The 20,414-nt window shown below is 41.3% G+C and overlaps 1 protein-coding gene across 1 annotated transcript; it reads left to right on the top strand.

Moving 5' to 3' along the window:
- Window positions 1-141: 141 nt before the first annotated feature.
- NUDT21 (nudix hydrolase 21) lies at window positions 142-18,432 on the top strand. The gene is made up of 7 exons (XM_004600658.2): window positions 142-411; window positions 3,438-3,638; window positions 4,286-4,349; window positions 7,861-7,950; window positions 11,214-11,289; window positions 12,492-12,606; window positions 13,420-18,432. The coding sequence occupies exons 1-7, from the start codon at window positions 296-298 to the stop codon at window positions 13,439-13,441; spliced, it is 684 nt and encodes a 227-aa protein (XP_004600715.1). The 5' UTR covers window positions 142-295; the 3' UTR covers window positions 13,442-18,432.
- The last annotated feature ends 1,982 nt before the right edge of the window (window positions 18,433-20,414 follow it).

A 20,414-nucleotide genomic window follows, 5' to 3' on the forward strand; every position in this document is an offset into this window, starting at 1 on the left:
GGACGGACCAATGGGAGCCCCAGACGGCGAGGCCGTTCGACGAGCGATTGGCTCCGCGGGGCTTTGGCGCGTCAGGCCACCCGCCTTCTCGACTTCCTGCCGCCCAGGGACGCCCCCCTCCCCTTCCCCCCGCAGGCCCTTCCGGCGTGCGTTCGCCTCCGCCTGCGCGCTCCTCTTCTTAATGGCGGGCGGCGGCTGCTGAGCGGGGACGCCGAGGACCGCGCCGCTAGCACGGGGCAAAGTTTCCCTGCCGCTTCCTCTCCGCTCGCCGCCGGCGGTGCCCCAGCTCGCCAGCATGTCGGTGGTGCCGCCCAACCGCTCGCAGACCGGCTGGCCCCGGGGGGTCACGCAGTTCGGCAACAAGTACATCCAGCAGACCAAGCCCCTCACCCTGGAGCGCACCATCAACCTGTAAGTGCGGCCTGGCCCTGCGCGCCCGGGCCCGCGGACCCCCGAGCCTCTCGGCCTGGCGCCCCCCTCGCCCCCGGGCCCGGCCCCGGCCCGCCGCGCCGCCCGGGCTCGCAGCGCCCCGGAGCGGGTGGTCGGCGGCGGGGCGCGCGCCCGCCCGGGCCGGGGCTGCGCGGGGCCGCGGGGCCCGCCCTCCCCCGGCCCGGCGTCGCCGAGAACCGCGCCGCTTGCCCCGCGTGGGATGGCGAGGTGCGTGCCGGAGGTCCTTGGCTCGCCCCCCGCCCCCCGGCAGGTTTCGGGGGCGGCGGGCGCTGCGGCGGGGGCGAGTGAGCCATCCTTGCGGTCCGGGTCCCGCGCGCGCCCGGGCGCTGGGCACTCACGCTCGCTCGCTCTTCCCTCGTCGTCTCTGCCCCCGAGCTGGGACCCGGGTGGTCGCTCCCCCACTCCTCCACGACTTGGGCGCGGGGGTTTATTATTCGATACCTTTCTTGGCTCTGCCGAATGCCGTTGCCATGGCTCGCCGTACAACGCTCTTGGCTTTGTCGTCCTTGCTCAAGAAATGGATGCTTTTGTACACCGCTGCTGGGAGTTGGGAGGCCCCGTGGCGGTGTGGGAGAGTGGGTCAGTTCCTTCCCCTTCCCCTTCCCATGGGAGAGTGGTCAGTTGCTTTCTTGCTTTTTGGGGGTCACACCCCCCTGGCGATGCTCAGGGAGGGTTCCTCCTGGCTCTGCACTCAGGAATTACTCCTGGCGGTGCTCCGGGGACCAGACGGGAGGGATGCTGGGAATCGAACCTGGGTTGGCTGCATGTAAGGCAAATGCCCTACCCGCTGTGCTATCCAGCCCTTGTTGGTGTTAAATTTTTAAGTAGGATACACCGCATGTTTCTGAGCTTCGCATTCAGATAAATGAACTTTTCTTCCCCTCAAAAGCGATTCGAAATAGAAAAGGTGATTCCAGATTTATCTGGTATAGTAGGTGCTGGCTTGGAAGTTTAGATAATAAAAATGTTCTTAGGAACTGTGAAATTACTTGGTACTAGTATGCAAGTTAGTATCTATTACATCAACGTAATAACATTTTAATTTGACCTGATTTCCTTGCAAAAAATAAAATTGGGGGGAGTGACCCACCCGTCAGTTCTCAGGTATAAGTCCTGGTTCTGTACTCAAGGATCACTCCTAGCAGGGCTCAGGACCATAAGGGGTGCTGGGAATCCATCCTGTATCAGCTGCATGCAAGGCAAACGCTCTACCTGCTTTGGCTCCTGAAAAACTATGATAGAGATTGCCATGGAATTTATAAGATTGGAAATTGTAAATCTTTCTTACAATTTGAGAGGGAAAAAGGAAAAAAAAGACCATGAGACTATAGAAACAGTACATCAGGCAGCGCATTTAACTTGGCTTGCTTGCTCTCCATACAGTCCGATGCCAAGCATGCCTCATGGTAAACACCCATAAATGCCCACCCAGCTTGACCAGGAGTGGTCCCTGAATGCAGATCCAGGAGTAAGCCCAGAACATCACCAGATGTGGCCAGAGGTTCTTGCTAAAGCCTTACCATTGAAGACTTCTTATTGCAAGGCTTATGGTCAAAGCTGGGGAACATGTGCTGGAATAAAAATATGAAATTTTAGCTAGAAGAAAATAGTTCATTCTGCCTTAAATAGAGCTGCTCCTGGAAGCACTCAGCCTGTCACAGGCTGCTGGTGATCTGTGCTGGAGAGAGGCCGTAGGTGTAGGGAAGCACCATAGCGATACCTCAGAGTGCAGAATGTTAAAGGCAGGTCATTGTACGTATTAGGCTTTTGCTGTGCCATTTAGAGCTTCTTCCAGGCACCTGAAATTGATTTGTACTAGGCAAGACGAAAACTGTCTTAAACAGTATGGGCCATATTTACTATTCTTGATAAAGGAAGAAAGGATATTCAGATGAGAAGGAAAGTATAAGGATATTGGATGGAATAAAAGCTGCAAAGGTAAAAGATTCAGAGTTGGCGGAGATCATTGGAAGAGGAGAAAAGGTGTAATCTCAGGAAAGCCTGATGATCAGTAGTTGAATGGGAGAGTTGAGAATAATTGGAGAGACAATGGGAAGTAGTGATTTGGCTATTAGAAAATAATTGTCATTATTTCCCATAGTTAATAGAATTCTGGTTAGGAGGAATTCAGAGGGACGTTTTAACAAGGTTAATGTTTGGTAGTATCTAACAGACGTGATTAAAAACCACAGGGTTACCAGAAACCTAAACTACTTCTGTTAGAGGGTCGCACTGTCATCCTCTTGTTCATTTGCTCGAGCGGGCACCAGTAACGTCTCCATTGTGAGACTTATTACTGTTTTTGGCATGTTGAATAAGCCACGAGTAGCTTGCCGGGCTCTGCTGGGTAGGCAGGATACTCTAGGTAGCTTGCCAAGGGACGGAAGAATCAAACCCTTGAACCCGGGTTGGCCGCGTGCAAGGCAAACGCCCTACCCGCCCTACCTGCTGTGGTATTGCTCTAGTCCTGTTAGAGGGTACCGTTAGAGGGTACTGTGGGTAAGTCACTTGATTTGCATGTTGCTGTCCAAGGTTCCATCACTGGAGCCCCATGTGTCATGTCCATTCCCTCCCTCCCTTCCCTTCCAGGAGTGATTCTTGTGCGAAGAGCCAGGAGTAAGTCTTGAGTAGTGACAAGTGTGGCCCCAGCTTCCTCACTTCCCATTCCCAAATAAAAGCCACCTCAATAAGTATTTAAGAGTCCTATGGATAGTGTTATCTGTGCTTGAAAGTTCCGGTATGGAGTAGCGGCTCATTCTAATAGAAGTGAAGGATTTAAGAGTTCAAAGAGCTACATTCTAGTGTTTGCTGTCTCAACCAGTTGTGACAGAGACAGTGGCAACCAATTGTGTAACTCTGCATTAATCCTATGTTTCTGAGTATAAACTTGACTCTTTTCATCATGATTTCTTTATCTGAGATTGGTAGCTGCACGGTAAATTACAACTGTCAGTTCTCATACTAGGTTATTTGTCTTTGGATCACAGGTACCCTCTTACCAATTACACTTTTGGTACAAAAGAGCCCCTCTATGAGAAAGACAGTTCTGTTGCAGCCAGATTTCAGCGCATGAGAGAGGAATTTGATAAAATTGGAATGAGGAGGACTGTCGAAGGGGTCCTGATTGTACATGAGCATCGGCTACCTCATGTGTTACTGCTACAGCTGGGAACAACTTTCTTCAAATTGTAAGTGGAAATTAAAGGCAAGACAATTCTTAATAGATGGAACTGCTGTTTTATACATCTTTGGAACAATCTAGCTCATAGTCATTTAGTTCAACAAACACCAATGAAATCTTTTAGAGAAATCGAAAATTAACTTTTCTCTGGTACAGTGTTCATTTACTGCCCAGCTAACCTGCAAATTGATGCAGTCCAGACTCAACTTGAGATGTCATTGCCACATTACTAAGAATAGTTGATCTTTCCTAAAATGAAGCGATTTTGATTTTTAAAATTGTATTTTTATAGATAATTGTTTAGTTTTATCATGTAAGCTCATAATTCTTTCATATTACATTTACTGTTTGATAAGATTATACAAAAAGATGTCAAATACTTGATTGGATTCTTGAAAAATGTTCCATTTTTGAGATGTGAAGAAAGGGATCCTTTCCCTTTCTGGGTATAAAAGAGAATGGGATGGACTGATGGTCAGCTGCTCAGTTTTGTTATTTTGCTCAAAACTGGGGGAGGAGGGGTGTTGTTCTGTTTAATTACATGACATTTATTTTGTCTTATCACCCTGAAATGTTAAAAATAACTCCTAATTTTTTTTCTATTATTCCCAAATTGTATTATGTTGAAAGTTGAAATTCTTAACCTTTATACAGACCTGGTGGTGAACTTAACCCAGGAGAAGATGAAGTTGAAGGATTAAAACGCTTAATGACAGAGGTATTTGTCTAACCACTTTTAAGTTTTATTAGGTCCATCTGAATACCAAGAACTTAAGGAATAATTAGTCTTAATTATGTTTGTGAAAGCGTGGTTTTGAGATATTTAGTTTTCAATAAATAATACTTAATTCTGATTTATTGTTAGTTCATATGTTTTCTGCAAGTTGAACCTTACACTTTATCTTCTTTTTTTTCTTTTTTTTTTTTTCTTTTTGGGTCACACCCAGCGATGCTCAGGGGTTACTCCTGGCTTTGCACTCAGGAATTGCTCCTGGCAGTGCTTGGGGGACCATATGGGATGCCGGGGATCGAACCCAGGTCGGCCGCATGCAAGGCAAACGCCCTACCCGCTGTGCTATCGCTCCGGCCCCAACTTTATCTTTTCTTTTAATTGAAATGTTGATGGACAATAATTGTTAACCATAATGGTTAACTATTTTGTGCTTATTGTGTTAGACACTGTTGGCAAATATTTAACATTCAGTAATTCTGTAATCACAACAGCTATAAAAAGTAGGTGCAATTATTAATCTTTGCCAGTAGGGCATTGGGGTACAGAAGTTCAACTATGTTGCTTGATATTAGACAGCTAACATACTGGAATGTAAGAAATTTGATTCATAAGTAGGTCCCCATAGATTTTAGCAAGAGAAAGATTCTTGTTATATTCTTGTATTTGTTTTTGCACGTAATGTTTTTAAGTTTTGTCTATTGCACTGCTTTTTAAGTTATTTGATGTTCTTTCTTAAGACTTGAGGACAAGTGTACAGATGCAAGCGCCTTTTGAGATAATGAGATGTTTTAATTAAAATTTTCCTTTTAATGTGTATTCCTCTTCCACCATGATTTATAAAACTAATACATCTAGCAAAGACTCAAAAACAGGAGAGAAAACAAAATCACCTTTAATGTATAAATTTAGTAGGAGTAAGGCAGTGCAAAGTGGGTACTAGTAAGAAAAGTTTTTAGAGTCTTAGAAAGCCTGTCAAAATTGACGTAGTAGAAACCTTGACCTGCCTTGACCTGCCCAGAAAAGAAGCCAAGGACTCAGACGTGCTGATGGGCAGAAAGACTGAGGAATAAGGTGCCAAGTGCTTATGAAAGTGAGACCATAATTAATTGAGTGAGTGAGTGAGTGTGTATGTGTGTGTGTGTAATTTTTTTGGCTTTTTTGGATTACACCTGGCAGTGCTTGGTGGTTACTCCTGACTCTGCGCTCAGGAATTAAGCTCTGGTGGTGCTCTGGACACCCTATTCCCTGTACTATCACTCTGGCCTCTGGGGGGATGTATTTTTATACCTTCCTGGCTCTGTGCTGTTTGGCAGTTAGTTTGGTAATTGATTTTCTGGTAACAATCTCAAAATACTGTGTAGTGAAAAAGCTGAGATGGGGAGACAGTGAAAATTTACATCCTAAATAGTTGACAACTATATTCTACATAATTCGAACTGAAGGTGGCAGTTAAGCATTTTGCTACTTTGCATTAATTGTGAACACCTTTTTTTTTTAGAACGTTTCTAAGAGATAGGGCTGGAGCGATAGCACAGTGGGTAGGGTGTTTGCCTTGCAGGAGGCCGACCCAGTTTTGATTCCCAGCATCCCATATGGTCCCCCAGCATCGCCAGAAGTAATTCCTGAGTGCAGAGCCAAGAGTAACCCCTGAGCATCGCCGGGTGTGACCCAAAAAGAAAAAAAAAAAAAGTTTCTAAGAGATAAAGAATCAAAAGAAACAACAGAAATAATGATTAGCAAGCAACAAGATTTTAGTTAGCATCCTTGGTTTGATAAAGGAGATTTAATACCTGTGGAACTGTGTGCCGATAAAAGACTGTTCAGCCAGAAACTCATGAGAACTAAAAATGTAAGTAGATTGAAAAATTTGGTAGCCAGTTGAAAATATAAGTTGGGGAAACTTACCAGAAGGTGAAACCTCCCAGTAACACTGTTGGCTCTGAGTGTAGCAGGGTGCCAGGTATGGCCTTGATGCCCACCCCAAAACTGCCAGGTTACCCCTATTCTTTACATACCACATTGGTGAGGTGACCCAAGTTAACACCAGTGATTGTTAAAGTTAGTGGTAAGTCATGTTAAGAGAGATACACCCTTGACATGCGATGACAGTGGCACGTCTGTGGTATTCCTCCCCAAACCGTATAATGTAGTCCAATTGAGGAACAGTCAATAAATGTGAGTAGTATTCCTCAAGGTCATCAGGATAGTCAAAGACGACAGGGAGAGTTTGAGAGACTCTGGTGAGGAGCTGAAGGAGAAATGACAACTAATATGACATTTTAGATGAGATCCTGGGCTTGAAACAGGACAGTGAGTTAAAAATAAGAAAAACTGAAAAAAACTATGATCTTCAGTAATAATAAAATGCCCGTGTTTGGTATATTGTAAAAAATGTGCTATACTAAAATGGTACTAACAGGGGAAATTAGTATGGGATGGGAACATCTGTAAGATGGTTGCAACTTCTTTTTAACTCTAAAATAAAATTATTTTTAAAATCAGAGCATTTTTTAAAAGAGGCAGATGGGGCTGGAGAGCTAGTACAGTGTGTATGTGCTTGCTTTGTGTGTGGCCAACCCAGGTTGATCCCCAGCATCCTCCCTGGTCCCCTAAACCCACTAGGAGTGATTCCTGAGTGCAGAGCCAGGAGTAAGCCCTGAGCACTGCTGGTATTGGCCCCAAATTGAAAGCTTTTTTTGTTCTGTTTTTTAATTCATTTTTAAATAAAAGTTTTAAAAAGAGATAAATGATGGAGGGAAACAGCTAAGAATTGAAAGATAAAGCCAACAGGAATTACAAGTAGGACTGAGGATTATTTTTGCATATTATGAATTTTTGAGCAATTGAAAACTTTAACTTTGCTTTTTAAAAAATAAGGTTTTGTGGGGTGGAGGGGTTGTTGTTGGTTTGTTTTGGGGCCACAGTTGTCTGTATATGGGGTTTACTTCTGGCAGTCTCAGGAAACCATATTGGGTGTTAGGAATACAATCCAGGCCAGCTACGTGCAAAGCAAGTGTTTTATCCACTGTACTACCTCTTTGGCTTCTAAAAGTTTAATTATTATGTTCTAAGATACAAAAAAATGAAAATTATAAATTTTGAACACTTATTTCTATAACTTAACCAAGACGGGCAAATTACAGAAGCTATAATTGGTAGTAGATGGCATTCATTGACTGGTATAGGTAATTGATAAATTGATCACTTTTTTTTTTTTAATGCATAGCCAAAGCCTGAGAGATTAGTTTGTCCTATATAGTCCTATATTTTGAATGCCAGTTTTTCACTAACAGTGAAATGTGTATGTGTACTAACTAACAGTATATGTAGGGTAGCGTGTGACACAACTAATACCAAGAAACGATAGGAAATCTGTGTGGATGACATGCTAGTCGTGCTTTTGTTGGGGTACTGTCACAACTATTCTCTAAATATACATGTATTTCTGGACATGTATACTTGGTGTCTCATTTTCCATATCATTTGTTTTTGACAGATACTAGGTCGTCAGGATGGAGTCCTACAGGACTGGGTCATTGATGATTGCATTGGTAACTGGTGGAGACCGAATTTTGAGCCTCCTCAGGTTAGTGTGCACTTCTTCAGGTTATTTGGTAAAGTGATAAACTAATTTAATTCCCTCCATTTGAAAACCTCAGACTTGGGGCTTTCCCCAGTCTCCAGCCCCCCACCCCCGAATGTTCTCTCGATCTCTTCTCTTACATTCCTCTAAGCAAATCTCCTTCCATAAAATTATTTTACTCTAAAAAAAAAAATGTTTTACTTCAAGATAATAAAAGACTCTGAGTTGTGGCTGGTCTGTGGTAGCCAGTGATAGGGTGCATGTTCTGATGTATATGAGGCTTTATTTGGGTACCCTGCACCTCAAAAAATAAACAGATTGAGAGATTGTTCAAGGAACTGAAACACAGGCTTTGCATATGGAGACCCAGATTCTGTCACTAACCCCTAAGCACTGTTGGTGTAGCCCCAGGGGTCCCACGCAATTCTTGGCTGGCCCTCATTAAGAGCCCTGGTGACCCGCTAGCAGCACTGAAGCTAAGTAGCATCGTGGTGCTGGGCCTGAACATTGAACTACCTTTTGGCCAGGTATTGCTGGGAGTGGCCCCTGGGCTCTAAATTGATAAATTGAAAGATCATAAAGTAATTTTACCTGAAAAATTTCTTTTCCCCTAATATAGGTAAGAAAATTAAAAAGCCATGCTTTTTTTTTTTTTTTAGGTAAAAAAATAAACACACAAATAAAATAGTGAAAGTAAATGAATCATTGCCTTTTCACCTACAGTTGATAGCAGCTTGTGGTCAAATTTCATCAGTTCCTCCACTGTCCTATTTCCCCTGAACTTGCCTTGGGTTGTATTTAATAAATTTTATTTATAATTCTAATTGCGAATGTTTTAATGTGACTCAGCATCTCCAAAGATAACCTTTTGATAGGCATAACCACTGTACTACCATCATATTAAAAATAAGAGACAATAGTCATGATACTGTTAAATATGTAGTTACTGTTCACATTCCCAATGATTTCTTTATAAAAATAAAACAAATGCTTGAAAGTTCCTTTTTGGGGGGGGGGGTCTTTGGTTTGGAGGCCACAATCTGCCATGCTCAGGGGTAACTCCTAAATTTGCCCTCAGGAATTACTACTGGTGATGCTTATGGGACCATATGGGGTGCTCAGGATTGAACCTGGGTTTTCTGCATGTAAGAGTAGGGCTACTCACTGTAATATCACTCTAGCTCCCATGCTCCCTTTTTTAAAAAAAATTTGAATAGTGTTGCCTGGTTTTTTCCTTCCTATAGAGTCCTTTGTTAGGAAGCTTGTATAACACTCAATACCTGTGAATTGACTAAGAAAATCATGTTCACTTAGGTATGGTGACATTTCCAGTGCAATGATACATTTTTAAAAAGTACTGTAAACATTTTTAGTTTTCTCATTCATTCTTTGATGAAACTGGAAAATATTCAGTAGTAGCCTAAATACTTTTCACAATACTTTCTTAGTATCTTTCGCCTTCCATACTGTGGTCTTTGACCATTCCCTGAATGCCCTGAACACTAGGTTCGGCTCTGATAGTGTAAGTACTGTGATTTCTTTAATAGGTCTGAGCTTTTGGTTAGGTATCAATGGGAAAAGACCACAACTCCATCTCCCTGTCTTGGGCATTTTATATGGAATGCAGTTGGCTTAAAAGCAAGCACCAAGAGGGGTTGGAGCGATAGCACAGAGGGTGGAGCGTTTGCCTTGCACACGGCCGACCCCGGTTCAATTCCCAGCATCCTATATGGTCCCCCGAGCACCGCCAGGAGTAATTCCTGAGTGCATGAGCCAGGAGTAACCCCCATGCATCGCCAGGTATGACCCAAAAAGCCAAAAAATAAGAAAAAAAGGACAGAAATTAGGAAACTGCTGGTCACTTGGTTTGATCATTCTTTGGAAACTTGTGTGGTTTGTTAGCTATACTCTTCAAGCTGCTTGTACCTTTGTCTTTCCTTGGTGTTCCAGCATCTGGTTTCATGATGCTAGATCAAGGGAGTCTCCAAGCCCTGGGAATTGTTTTCATTCATTGTACCTGAGGGATGGTGCTGATACATACTTGAAACTGGAATACTCACTAGGACCATGGGTAATTTAGTGAAAACCAACTTAGAAGAATAGATACAATTTTATTCTGACTTCACATCTTGGGAGAGATACCTAGTCTCACAGTGTAAGTTTCTTATTCCTGGTTGGGGATAAAACCTTTTGGCAGCCTCTGTTTATATTACTATTTTTTTAAATGTCTATTTCCAGCACTCTCGTCCTAAAAAGACATTTTTCTGCATTTCTGTGAAAAGATACAGAAAAAATTTTCATTACATGTATACAAGGAGAACAGTGGCAAAAAAATTCCTATCTTCTAAAGTATGGAATGTCAAAAAATTTTTTTCAGATAACTGCCTCCCTCCTCTAGTTCTCTTTATCCCTTTAAGTTTTTCAGAATATTTTTTCCATTTTCCTAAGCAATTGGACACTGTGTAGCTGGCAGCATTCCTCTTAGACTTGTTATCTCAGTTCAGAAGTGTGGCCAGGGAGAGAAGTATTTTGTTAAATTCCACTCAAGCTGTATTTGTACTTTCAATATTGCAAACATGTCCACATCAGGACTCTAGAAATTTTAATTTGGTGATAGCACTGTAGCACTGTCGTCCTATTGTTCATCGATTTGCTCAAATGGGCACCAGTAACGTCTCCATTGTGAAACCTGCTGTTACTGTTTTTGGCATATCGAATATGCCACGGGGGGCTTGCCAGGCCCTGCCGTGTGGGCAGGATACTCTTGGTAGCTTGCTGGGCTTTCTGAAAGGGACAGGAATTGAACCCAGGTTGGCTGCATGCAAGGCAAATGCCCCACCTGCTGTGCTCCAGTCCAATTTAGTGATATTTTTAAAAATAACTTTTACTAAATCACACACCAATATTGGGCTTAACAGTGTTATAAATCCTGTAACTACTTATTTGTCTTAAGTGGTTGAATGGTTTATAGCAGTTTAAGTTTATTAAAGCATTTAGTATTACATTTCTGAGGTGCTAGTTTCTGGTAAAGACTATAGAAAGATTACTATTTCTCCCAGCAGTTTATAATGCATTGAGTAATAAGCCTATAAAGGAATAAATGGAGCATTAGGGTGCATACTAAAATTGTGTTGGGGACATGAGAACTTTGGTATAAGTAGGGTTAATATTTTGAGCTTAATGTCTGAAATCAGATAAATAGACAAATATAGACATAGAGGTATAAAGTTTTGGCAACTAAAAATTATTCTTATTTGTTATTTTAGTATCCTTATATTCCTGCACATATTACAAAACCTAAGGAACATAAGAAGTTGTTTTTGGTTCAGCTTCAAGAGAAAGGTAAGTTACTTTATTTTTGAAGGATACATTTAAAAACTTACACCGTCATTTCAAGGATACCTCTAATTGTATTTTCTCCAAGTTCCTTGAATTTTTTATATGTAATTATCTAATTTGTCATAAATATGCCACTCATAGGAGGAAAGTAATTTTAATTAGAGCCTACATGCCAGATTATACTGTTTTATTTTAGGTTTGGGGGCTATACCCGGCTATCCCTTTTCTTCCAGCGCCAGCACTTTATAGAGTGCTCTGGTTGTTAATAGCCTAGTTCTTTTTTAAAAGAGTTAGTTTTATATGGTTTTTGGATCACACTCAACAATGCTCAGGGCTTATCCCTGGCTTGCATTCAAGGATCACTCCTGGTGGGGCTCAGGGGATCATATGGTCAACCACATGCAAGGCAAGTGCCTTAACACCTGTACTGTCTTTCAGGCAAGAGTTAGTTTTAAATCTGTGACTATGACTTTTGTTTAAAAGACAAAGCCACATAATATATTATCTTTTTTGTTTCCCCAAAGATGGGGGGTGGGGACGCAACACCCGGCGGTACTACAGGTTTGTTCCTGGCTCTGTGTTCAGGCATTGCTCCTGGTGGGACTTGGGTAACCATTGGTGGTTCATACCTGGTCATCAAGCCCTCGTCAGCTGCGTGCAAGGCAAGCATCCTAATCTCTGGCCCTCATTATATGAGTTATCTTTTTCCTCAAAAGTTCCTCAAATGTTAAATTGGCGGTTACTTTTAAAAAGAAGCCCTCGGTGCTGGAGTAACAGCACAGCAGGTAGGGCGTTTGCCTTGCACGCGGCTGATCCGGGTTCGATTCCCAGCATCCCATATGGTCCCCTGAGCACTGCCAGGAGTAACTCCTGAGTGCAGAGCCAGGAGTAATCCCTGTGCATTGCCAGGTGTGACCCAAAATGCAAAAAAAAAAAAAAAAAAAAAAAAAAAAGAAGAAGAAGCCGCCCTAGAGGGTAGGTATTACAGGAGGTAAACCAATTTGCCTTGTATGCAGTCAGCCTCAGTTCATCCCAGCACCATACATGGGCCCTTGAGCACCACTAAGTGTGACTTCTCCCACAAATAAATGAAATGGAAGGGGTCTAGTTGGAGGGGTCTAGTTACATGACTCCCACATATGAGATGTTAGAGAAAGCGTTATTTAAGAATTAATAGGAAATGAATATTGTTTTGTTCTGTTTAGCCTTGTTTGCAGTTCCTAAGAATTATAAGCTGGTAGCTGCACCATTGTTTGAATTGTATGACAATGCACCAGGATATGGACCTATCATTTCTAGTCTTCCTCAGCTTTTGAGCAGGTAATGGAAAATTAAACATTTATGACTAATTCACAGACTGTCAGACAAAAGGTTCCAAGTCATCTAGGAAGGGGATAGTTCATGACTTGTGGTCTTAAGGAAACGAGGACAGTAGATGGGCCCTTCTGTCAAGTACTTTATCTCTGACTGATTGAAAGTTGTCCCCAACCCCACTGAAGCATTGTATTCGGGCATTTGTACTCTTCTCCAACTGATACTACCTACTATTGAGTTGAAGTATTTATTCAAAAAAGAGATGATATAGTCACTAATATGTAATAAGTATAAGGAGTGTTAGCTATGTCAATGTGAATTAAATCTCTTCCCTTTTTGGTATATATGGTAAAACTGATCCAAATTGGGGCATGTGAGTTTTTAAGTGAGTTTTTACAGTGTTGTGGGTTTTTTTTAGCACCTAGAGGAATGAGAGAGAAAAAAGATTAAGATTTTTAGAACAACATGTAAAAGAAATTACAGGATACATGAGGATATTAAGAATGCAGTTTTGTTACTACTATTTAGATTTATTTTCTATCTTTAACACCTTCTTACATTATCACCTCGGACAAATGATTATACCTTATTAGCCTGTTTATTTGTAAGAGAAGACGGTAGTCCCCACTCAGAACATTGTGAAGTCCAAGTGAAAGAAAGCATGCAAAGTTCTTAGAATAGTGTCAGTCGTGTTTAAAAATAGTAGTTTAAAAGCAGTTTCAGGGCTGGAGCAAGGCAGTCGCCCTGCCTTGCTGTACCATCTCTCTGACCCCACAAATACTGTTGTCAATAAATTTTTTTTTTCTTTTTAAAATTCAGGTTCAATTTTATATACAACTGAATACCTGCACAGTGGAGAAGTCAAAGAAGTGGCCTCTGCAAGCACAGCTGTACACAGTGTAGAATAAACTCCGTAGACGTGGTTTTGGTTTTATCTTTCTTGATCCCTAACTTGACACCAACTCCTTGTTGTTTGATAGTAAAGTTAATATGAACAACTAGATAGTGGTGTAAACAAATGTGATTATGTTTATTTTTGGTTTTACCTATATTTTTTTGTACTACATTAAAGAAAGTGGACTTCTATTTGTTATTATTTTTTCCTATTTCACCTTAAGCTTATAAAATTCTTACGGGTGAGGATGATAAATTTTCCCTTCCTAGGCTGGTGAATGAGAGTGACATTTTAAGTCAGTCAAGCATCTGGGACCCTTGCTCCAATGCCTTTCTTGCGGGTATTCTATAAGACAATGTTAAGATCTTGTGATGAGATTCTTCTGCTTTTTTAGAGAAGAGATTTGCTTGATCGAGACCAAGGTGGAATTCCTGGTATATTACTGTTGATACATTTTAAACTGGTATGTCCAGACCCTAGTTAGGTAGGAGAAATAATGCAGAGATTGACTAGTCAGCAAAATCGGGGGGAATTGGTATGAGAAGACCCATTTAGAACTCATTTAAAGTTTTTTTCCTCACATAACGAGGATATTATTTATGCTGTTGGTGAAATTCTGTGTTTTACTTATTTTTAGTGATTTGTGAAGAAAATTTATAAAAGTGGGTTATTTTCAATTTGCAATTCATAAAAATGAAAATCTTGGTTTTAGAAGGTGATACAAAATCTTTACAAAATAAGTTTGTAATGTAAGTCAGCTGAAATCTCAAGGTAAAGTAATGAATACATTTTGAAAGCCTAGAGAGAAATACCAAGTTAAGCAGTTTTAAAACACTATTAGCAATAAATTTGGAGAAATAAAAATAATCTTCAAGCAAAGTAGTTTAATGTTAAAGATACCATATAATGTAAGATGCAGTGACAAAGAGTAGAGGTTGGTAATTGTTTTTAATAGAAGTGAATGCCTGATTATTTTTATTGTGTTGATCACAAAAAGTCTCTGGAATATTGGATTATATAAAGGTATATCATTTATTTTTCCCTATTTTGATGAAAAATCCAACCAAGAATAATTAAGAGACTAAACATTCAGGTGTGTTTAATTAAAGTCCTGCTAAATCTGTGGTTAACACATCCAGTGGATTCTTACTGGGTTTATGCTTAGTGATAGATTAGTGCAGGTGTCTAGGAACAAAACTGATTTCCTTTGAGAAAGCCCCAAGTTCCCTGGACAGCCCTCTTCCCTCAAGGGCCAAGAGTACTTCCCTCTCTGGTTTACACTATTTCTAACATGTTTCTAACAGTATAATTTTCTGGTGAGCTTATCAGCTGAGTCCTTTGAGTAGGGGAAGGTAGAGATGGAGATGCTTGATCCAGCTCACTTCCCAGTTAAAAAGCCACAGTGAACACATTGCTGATGTTTTGGCTTTCGCCACGTGTGGGAGAGTGGAGAAAGGGCTGAGTTTCTTGGTCTGGTTTATAAGGTGCACTCCACAAGCAGAATCTGAGTTATCTTCTAATTTGAGGTTGGTTACATCCTAGTATACTAAAAGTGCTTGATTTAGAAATGCTTTTTTTTTTTTTTTTTGCTTTTTGGGTCACACCCAGCGATGCTCAGGGGTTACTCCTGGCTTTGCACTCAGGAACTACTCCTGGCGGTACTTGGGGGACCATATGGGATGCCGGGGATCGAACCCGGGTCGGCCGCGTGCAAGGCAAACGCCCTACCCGCTGTGCTATCGCTCCGGCCCCGAAATGCTTCTTTTTTAAGAAAAAATTTATTGAGAAACCATGAAATACGAAGTTACTCATGATTTTTAGGGGTACAGTGTTACAACACCAGTCCTTTCACTTTGCCACTTTGCTCTACCAATCCCCAGCTTCTCTCCTGCTCCCATCCTGCCTCTCTGGCAGGTACTTTTTCTCTTTTGCTTTTAGGCACCACGGTTTACAACAATGTTACTAATAGGATATTGTGCATATCATTTTCCCTCCTTTCAGCACTCAATCCTAGTGCAGAGTGACTACTTCCCTAGGTCAGTGTCATAGCAGTCCCTTCCCGACCTATCCCACCTCCCCTCACAATGGCAAAACCCCTACTAAGGACCTGTTCTTTGCCCTTCTTTTCTATTGCCTTTGGGCATTATTTCCCTACTGTGCTTCTTTATATCCTGCAAATGTGTGAGATCTTTGTCTTGTCACTTTCCCACTATTTCGTTTAGCATGATACTCTCACCCATATAAGCAGCAAATTGCACTACTTCATTTATTCTAACAGCTGTGTAGTATTTCATTGTTTATGTCCATAGCTTTTTCCATTCAGTTCTTGGGTTATTGCCAGGTTTTGCCTATTGTGAATAATGCTGCAATGAACAGAAGAGTGCAGATATCTTTTCTGCATTATTTTTGATCCCTTGGGGTATATTCCCAGGAGTGGAGTTGCTGGGTCATATGGAAGCTCAATTCCTAGTTTTTTGAGGAATGTCCATGTTGTCTTCTAAAATGGCTAGACCAGTTGACATTCCCCCCTACAGTGAGTGAGGGTCCTCCTCACACCCACACCAACACTGGTTGTTCTTTGTGGTGAATGCCAGTCTCTTTGGTATGAGGTGATATCTCATTGTTTGGATTTGCATATCCCTGATGATTAGTGGTAGAGAACACTTTTTGATATGCCATTTGGCCATTTGTATTTCTTCTTTGAGGAAGTTTTTGTTTTCTCTCCATTTTTTGATGGGGTTGGATTTTTTTTTTTGTAAAGTTCTACCAGTGCTTTATATATCTTTGATATTAACTATCAGACGTATGGTTGGTAAATAATTTCTCCCAGTCTGTGGGCCATCTTTGTGGTTTGGCCTTCATTTTCTCTGAGGTGTAGAAACTTCTTATTGTAGTCCCACTTGTTTATCTTTGCTTTTCACTTGTGACGTTTCATCCTCAAAGATGCCTCTAGTAGAAATGCTTTCTTAATCTCTAGTAGTTACTTACACAGTAAGGCGTAGGTGAGAAAAATCTTTTACATAAGTTGACTAGATTCCTAACTTGGAATGTAAGAAATCAGTTTTGAATGTAAGTTCAAATAAATCTTTGAGACTGCTTTTGAGCTGGTCAGTTATAGTTGTACCATAATAATTTCTTACTCCAGGTTTCCTGATCTAAATAAAAGAACTAGGGAATCGGGGGCTGGAGCGATAGCACAGCGGGTAGGGCGTTTGCCTTGCATGCGGCCGACCTGGGTTCTATTCCCAGCATCCCAAATGGTCCCCTGAGCACCAGCAGGGGTAATTCCTGAGTGCAGAGACAGGAGTAACCCCTGTGCATCGCTGGGGAAATTCAAATTTGACTAGATACTACAGTTATCAGTATTGGGTATAAGGGTTAAGGTAAAGGTCACACTTCAGGAGCCAACAGTCAAACTGTGCATTCCAATCCTCTGTAAAGCAGTAGTTTTCAGATGAGTTCTTGATTAGCAGACATTGTTAATGAGTTCTAGGTTCCCAGTTTGATTGTAAATGATAACCTTTTGCTTTAAAATATGCCATATTGTTTTCCCTGAGTGATTTAAGCAGTGTATACTCTTATAACTACAGAATATTGGAAAATATTCTATAAATTGGGGGAGAAGTTTTTACTGAAATGATTTTTGTGTGTGGTTCTGGACTTTATTGAGAGGCATGAACTCCCACTGAGCCACATTGTCAAATATTTAAACTACATTTATGATTGACAGCTCTATAAAAATGGAGAAAATTTCCCTAAATGATGAGAACATGATTTTCAGCATTTTAAAAATGTTTTAATTCTGCATGTGAATTTGTATTTTTATCATGAATTTTATAATCAGCATTAATTACAAGGTTCAAAGTCAGTATTTAAGCAAAACAACCGTAATAGTCTATTTTCCAGTATTTTTAATTAGAAGTGAAAAGTAGAGGTTCTTCAATTCAGCTGACCTATAAAACAATCAGTTTCTTTCTTTGGGGCTGGAGCAATAGCACAGCAGGTAGGGCATTTGCCTTGCACTCGGCCAACCCGGGTTCAATTCCCAGCATCCCATATGGTCCCCTGAGCACCTCCAGGGGTGATTCCTGAGTGCAGAGCCAGGAGTAACCCCCGTGCATCGCCAGGTGTGACCCAAAAAGCAAAAATAAAAAAGTTCCTTTCTTAAAGGTGACTCCCAATCTCCCGAGTAAGTAGTGGCTTTATTTTTATGAAAGTATCTGTTCACTTGATATGACATGCTTGGAGGAGTAGTTTATCTTCAGAGAGGTCCCTAAGCTTAATACCTACCAAATTATTTACCAGTTCATAGTGTTTGGAACACCTTAAGCTGATAACCATCATTAAGACTACTTCTGAGAGTATGCAGTTTTGCATAGCATATTTCCAAAGAAGACTTTAACTGTGGCATAAGTCAGCTTCTGTAGCATAAGATTCAATATCTAATAATTATTCTACTTATCGTACATCATTATTTGGGCCCAAATGGACTGATTTCAAGCAGTATGCCTTTATTAAACGAGCAAAACAATGCTGTAATTTGACTTGTCAAAAACTTTCGTATTAACTCAAATTATATTAGTCAAATTTGTGTTTGTGGGAAAAAAAAAAACAGACTGAAACCTAAGTTCAGATTAAGCCAGGTAAGCTGGAATTTGTATTTTACTGAGACCATGTAAAAGTATATTGAATATTATGTTTGAAGGAAGGATGAGTGGATTTACAGAGACTTTGGTTAATGCAGTCATATAGTGTGCTCACTTATAGTTTGACTTTCAGAATTTTCTTGGCATTACGTTTATAGAAAACGTATAATAAAAGATAGCTGTTTGAAGTTTTGGTTATATTTTTATATTTGTAAAGTAAATGTTTGATTAAAATGGTCACTGTTTTGTTTTTTTAATTGTCATTTCAATAAAAAAGTTAAAAACCGGTAACTTTGTGCTTGTGGCTGCTAACCTTAGCATGCCTAATTGGAAATTCTTCAGGTTCTTTTTCAGGGCTAGGGACATGGGTAAGAAGCAATCTGGCAAGGGCTTTGAAATCTGCCACAGGTGACCAGTGTAGCCCTTCCCTCCCATTCCATTGTTCTCAGGCAAATTTAGGTTCCTATTTGTCAGAGGCTGGGGAAGGAGAGTGTCTCTGGATTTGGATCCTGAAGACGGTTGTCACACAATTGTCTTACTGTGTATACGTTTCTGTCACTGAGGATTTGGCATCCTCCATATAAAGAAGAGTGTTGCCCCCTCCTTTTACTTTTTCAGGTTTGCCTCAAATTCCTGGCTTTGTGCTTACAGTTTATATGTGCTGTATCATTCCATCACTTTAGACAGGGACAGTTTGTCCAGGATATGGGAATGTTTATGTGCAGTAAAACCATATTTTGGTCTTGAGGCTTTGTTTCTGAACAAAAAGCCTGATAACACTATTAGCTTTTCTGAAAATACTTTTTTTTTTTTTAGGGGAGGGGGGTTGGGGGCCACACCCATTGATGCACAGGGCTTACTCCTGGCTCTGTACTCAGGAAATACTCCTGCGTGATCAGGGGACTGTATGGGATGCTGGGAATTGATCCCAGGTCGGCTGGCCGCATGCAAGGCAAACACCCTACCCACTGTGCTATCTTTCCAGCCCCAAACCTTTAAGTTTTTAATAAGATAAAAGGGGACTATAGAGGGGCTGGAGAGATAGTATAGCAGTTAATGTGCTTGCCTTGTACACACCTGACTTGGGTTCGATCCCCACCCTATGTAGTCAGCCCATCCAGGAGTGATCCCTGAACTCAAAGCCAGGAGTAAGCCTGACTACTACTGGGTGTGGCCTTAAAACAACAAAACAAAAAGATTAAAAAGACTGTCAGGACTGGAGCAATAGGACAGCAGTAGGGCGTTCTTGCTTTGCTTTGGCCAACCTGGTTTCAATCCCCACCCCTTTCTGCAGCAACCCATATGGTCCCCCAAGCACCACCCGGAGTAGTTCCTGAGTGCAAAGCCATGAAGAGAAACTCCTGAGCATTGCCTGGTGTGACTTAAAAACAAAAAAGAAAAGAAAGTGACCTTACAGAGTTGAACTCATCTGCTCTCATGTTGACTCTTTAGAAAGTCCAAACTACTGTGTCAGATCTAGACTAGTTTTTCTGTAGACAAAACCAAGAATAAAAGTTTCTATTAGGGGCTGGAGCAATAGCACAACGGGTAGGGTGTTTGCCTTGCACGCGGCCGACCCGGGTTCGATTCCCAGCATCCCATATGGTCCCCTGAGCACCTCCAGGGGTGATTCTTGAGTGCATGAGCCAGGAGTAACCTCTGCATTGCCGGGTGTGACCCAAAAAGCAAAAAAAAAATTTCTATTAAACAATACCTAACATTTATTTTTGTGAAAAGATTCAGCGGTTATTTCACGGTATAATTCAGAAAAGTGGTCTAGTGGCCTGAGTTGGAGCTCCTGCTTTGCATGTGGGAAAGCCAGATGTGATTCCTCGCACATGTTCCCCTGAGTACCACCAGGGAGTGAGTGATCCCCTATAACCAAGCTGGAAGCACCACCAGGTAAGGCCAAAATAACCACATAAACCCCAAAGTAGTACACACTAGGAACAAGGGTAGATCTATGTAGCAGTCTTTATGGGGACAGGATGCATTTAGCACATTTTGTAATGACTAACTTGGATCGAATAGGGATCATTTGCTGTGGTTTAAGAATTATGGGGACTCACAACTAAGTAGAACACTTACTTGAGAAATAACTGTTCTCATGTTTTTCCAAATAAAGCTTAAGTTTTTTTTTTTTAAAAACAAAATTGAAAGTTTACTTTTTAAAAGAAAAATCTTGTTTGGGGGCCATAGCCTGTGGTGCTTGAGGGTCAGTCCCATGGTGCTCAGGGAACCATGCAGTGTCAGGAATCAAACCCAGGGCCTCC

Source organism: Sorex araneus, chromosome 8 (assembly GCF_027595985.1).
Source record: "Sorex araneus isolate mSorAra2 chromosome 8, mSorAra2.pri, whole genome shotgun sequence".
NCBI lineage: Eukaryota > Metazoa > Chordata > Mammalia > Eulipotyphla > Soricidae > Sorex > Sorex araneus.

What these genes read in the sequence shown, in the direction of transcription:
- NUDT21 (XM_004600658.2), top strand. Translation starts at nt 296, where the DNA reads ATGTCGGTGGTGCCGCCCAACCGCTCGCAGACCGGCTGGCCCCGGGGG. An exon ending in GGAACAACTTTCTTCAAATT is followed by an intron (nt 3,639 to 4,285) that starts GTAAGTGGAAAT and finishes ACCTTTATACAG; the next exon opens with ACCTGGTGGTGAACTTAACC. An exon ending in CGAATTTTGAGCCTCCTCAG is followed by an intron (nt 7,951 to 11,213) that starts GTTAGTGTGCAC and finishes TTGTTATTTTAG; the next exon opens with TATCCTTATATTCCTGCACA.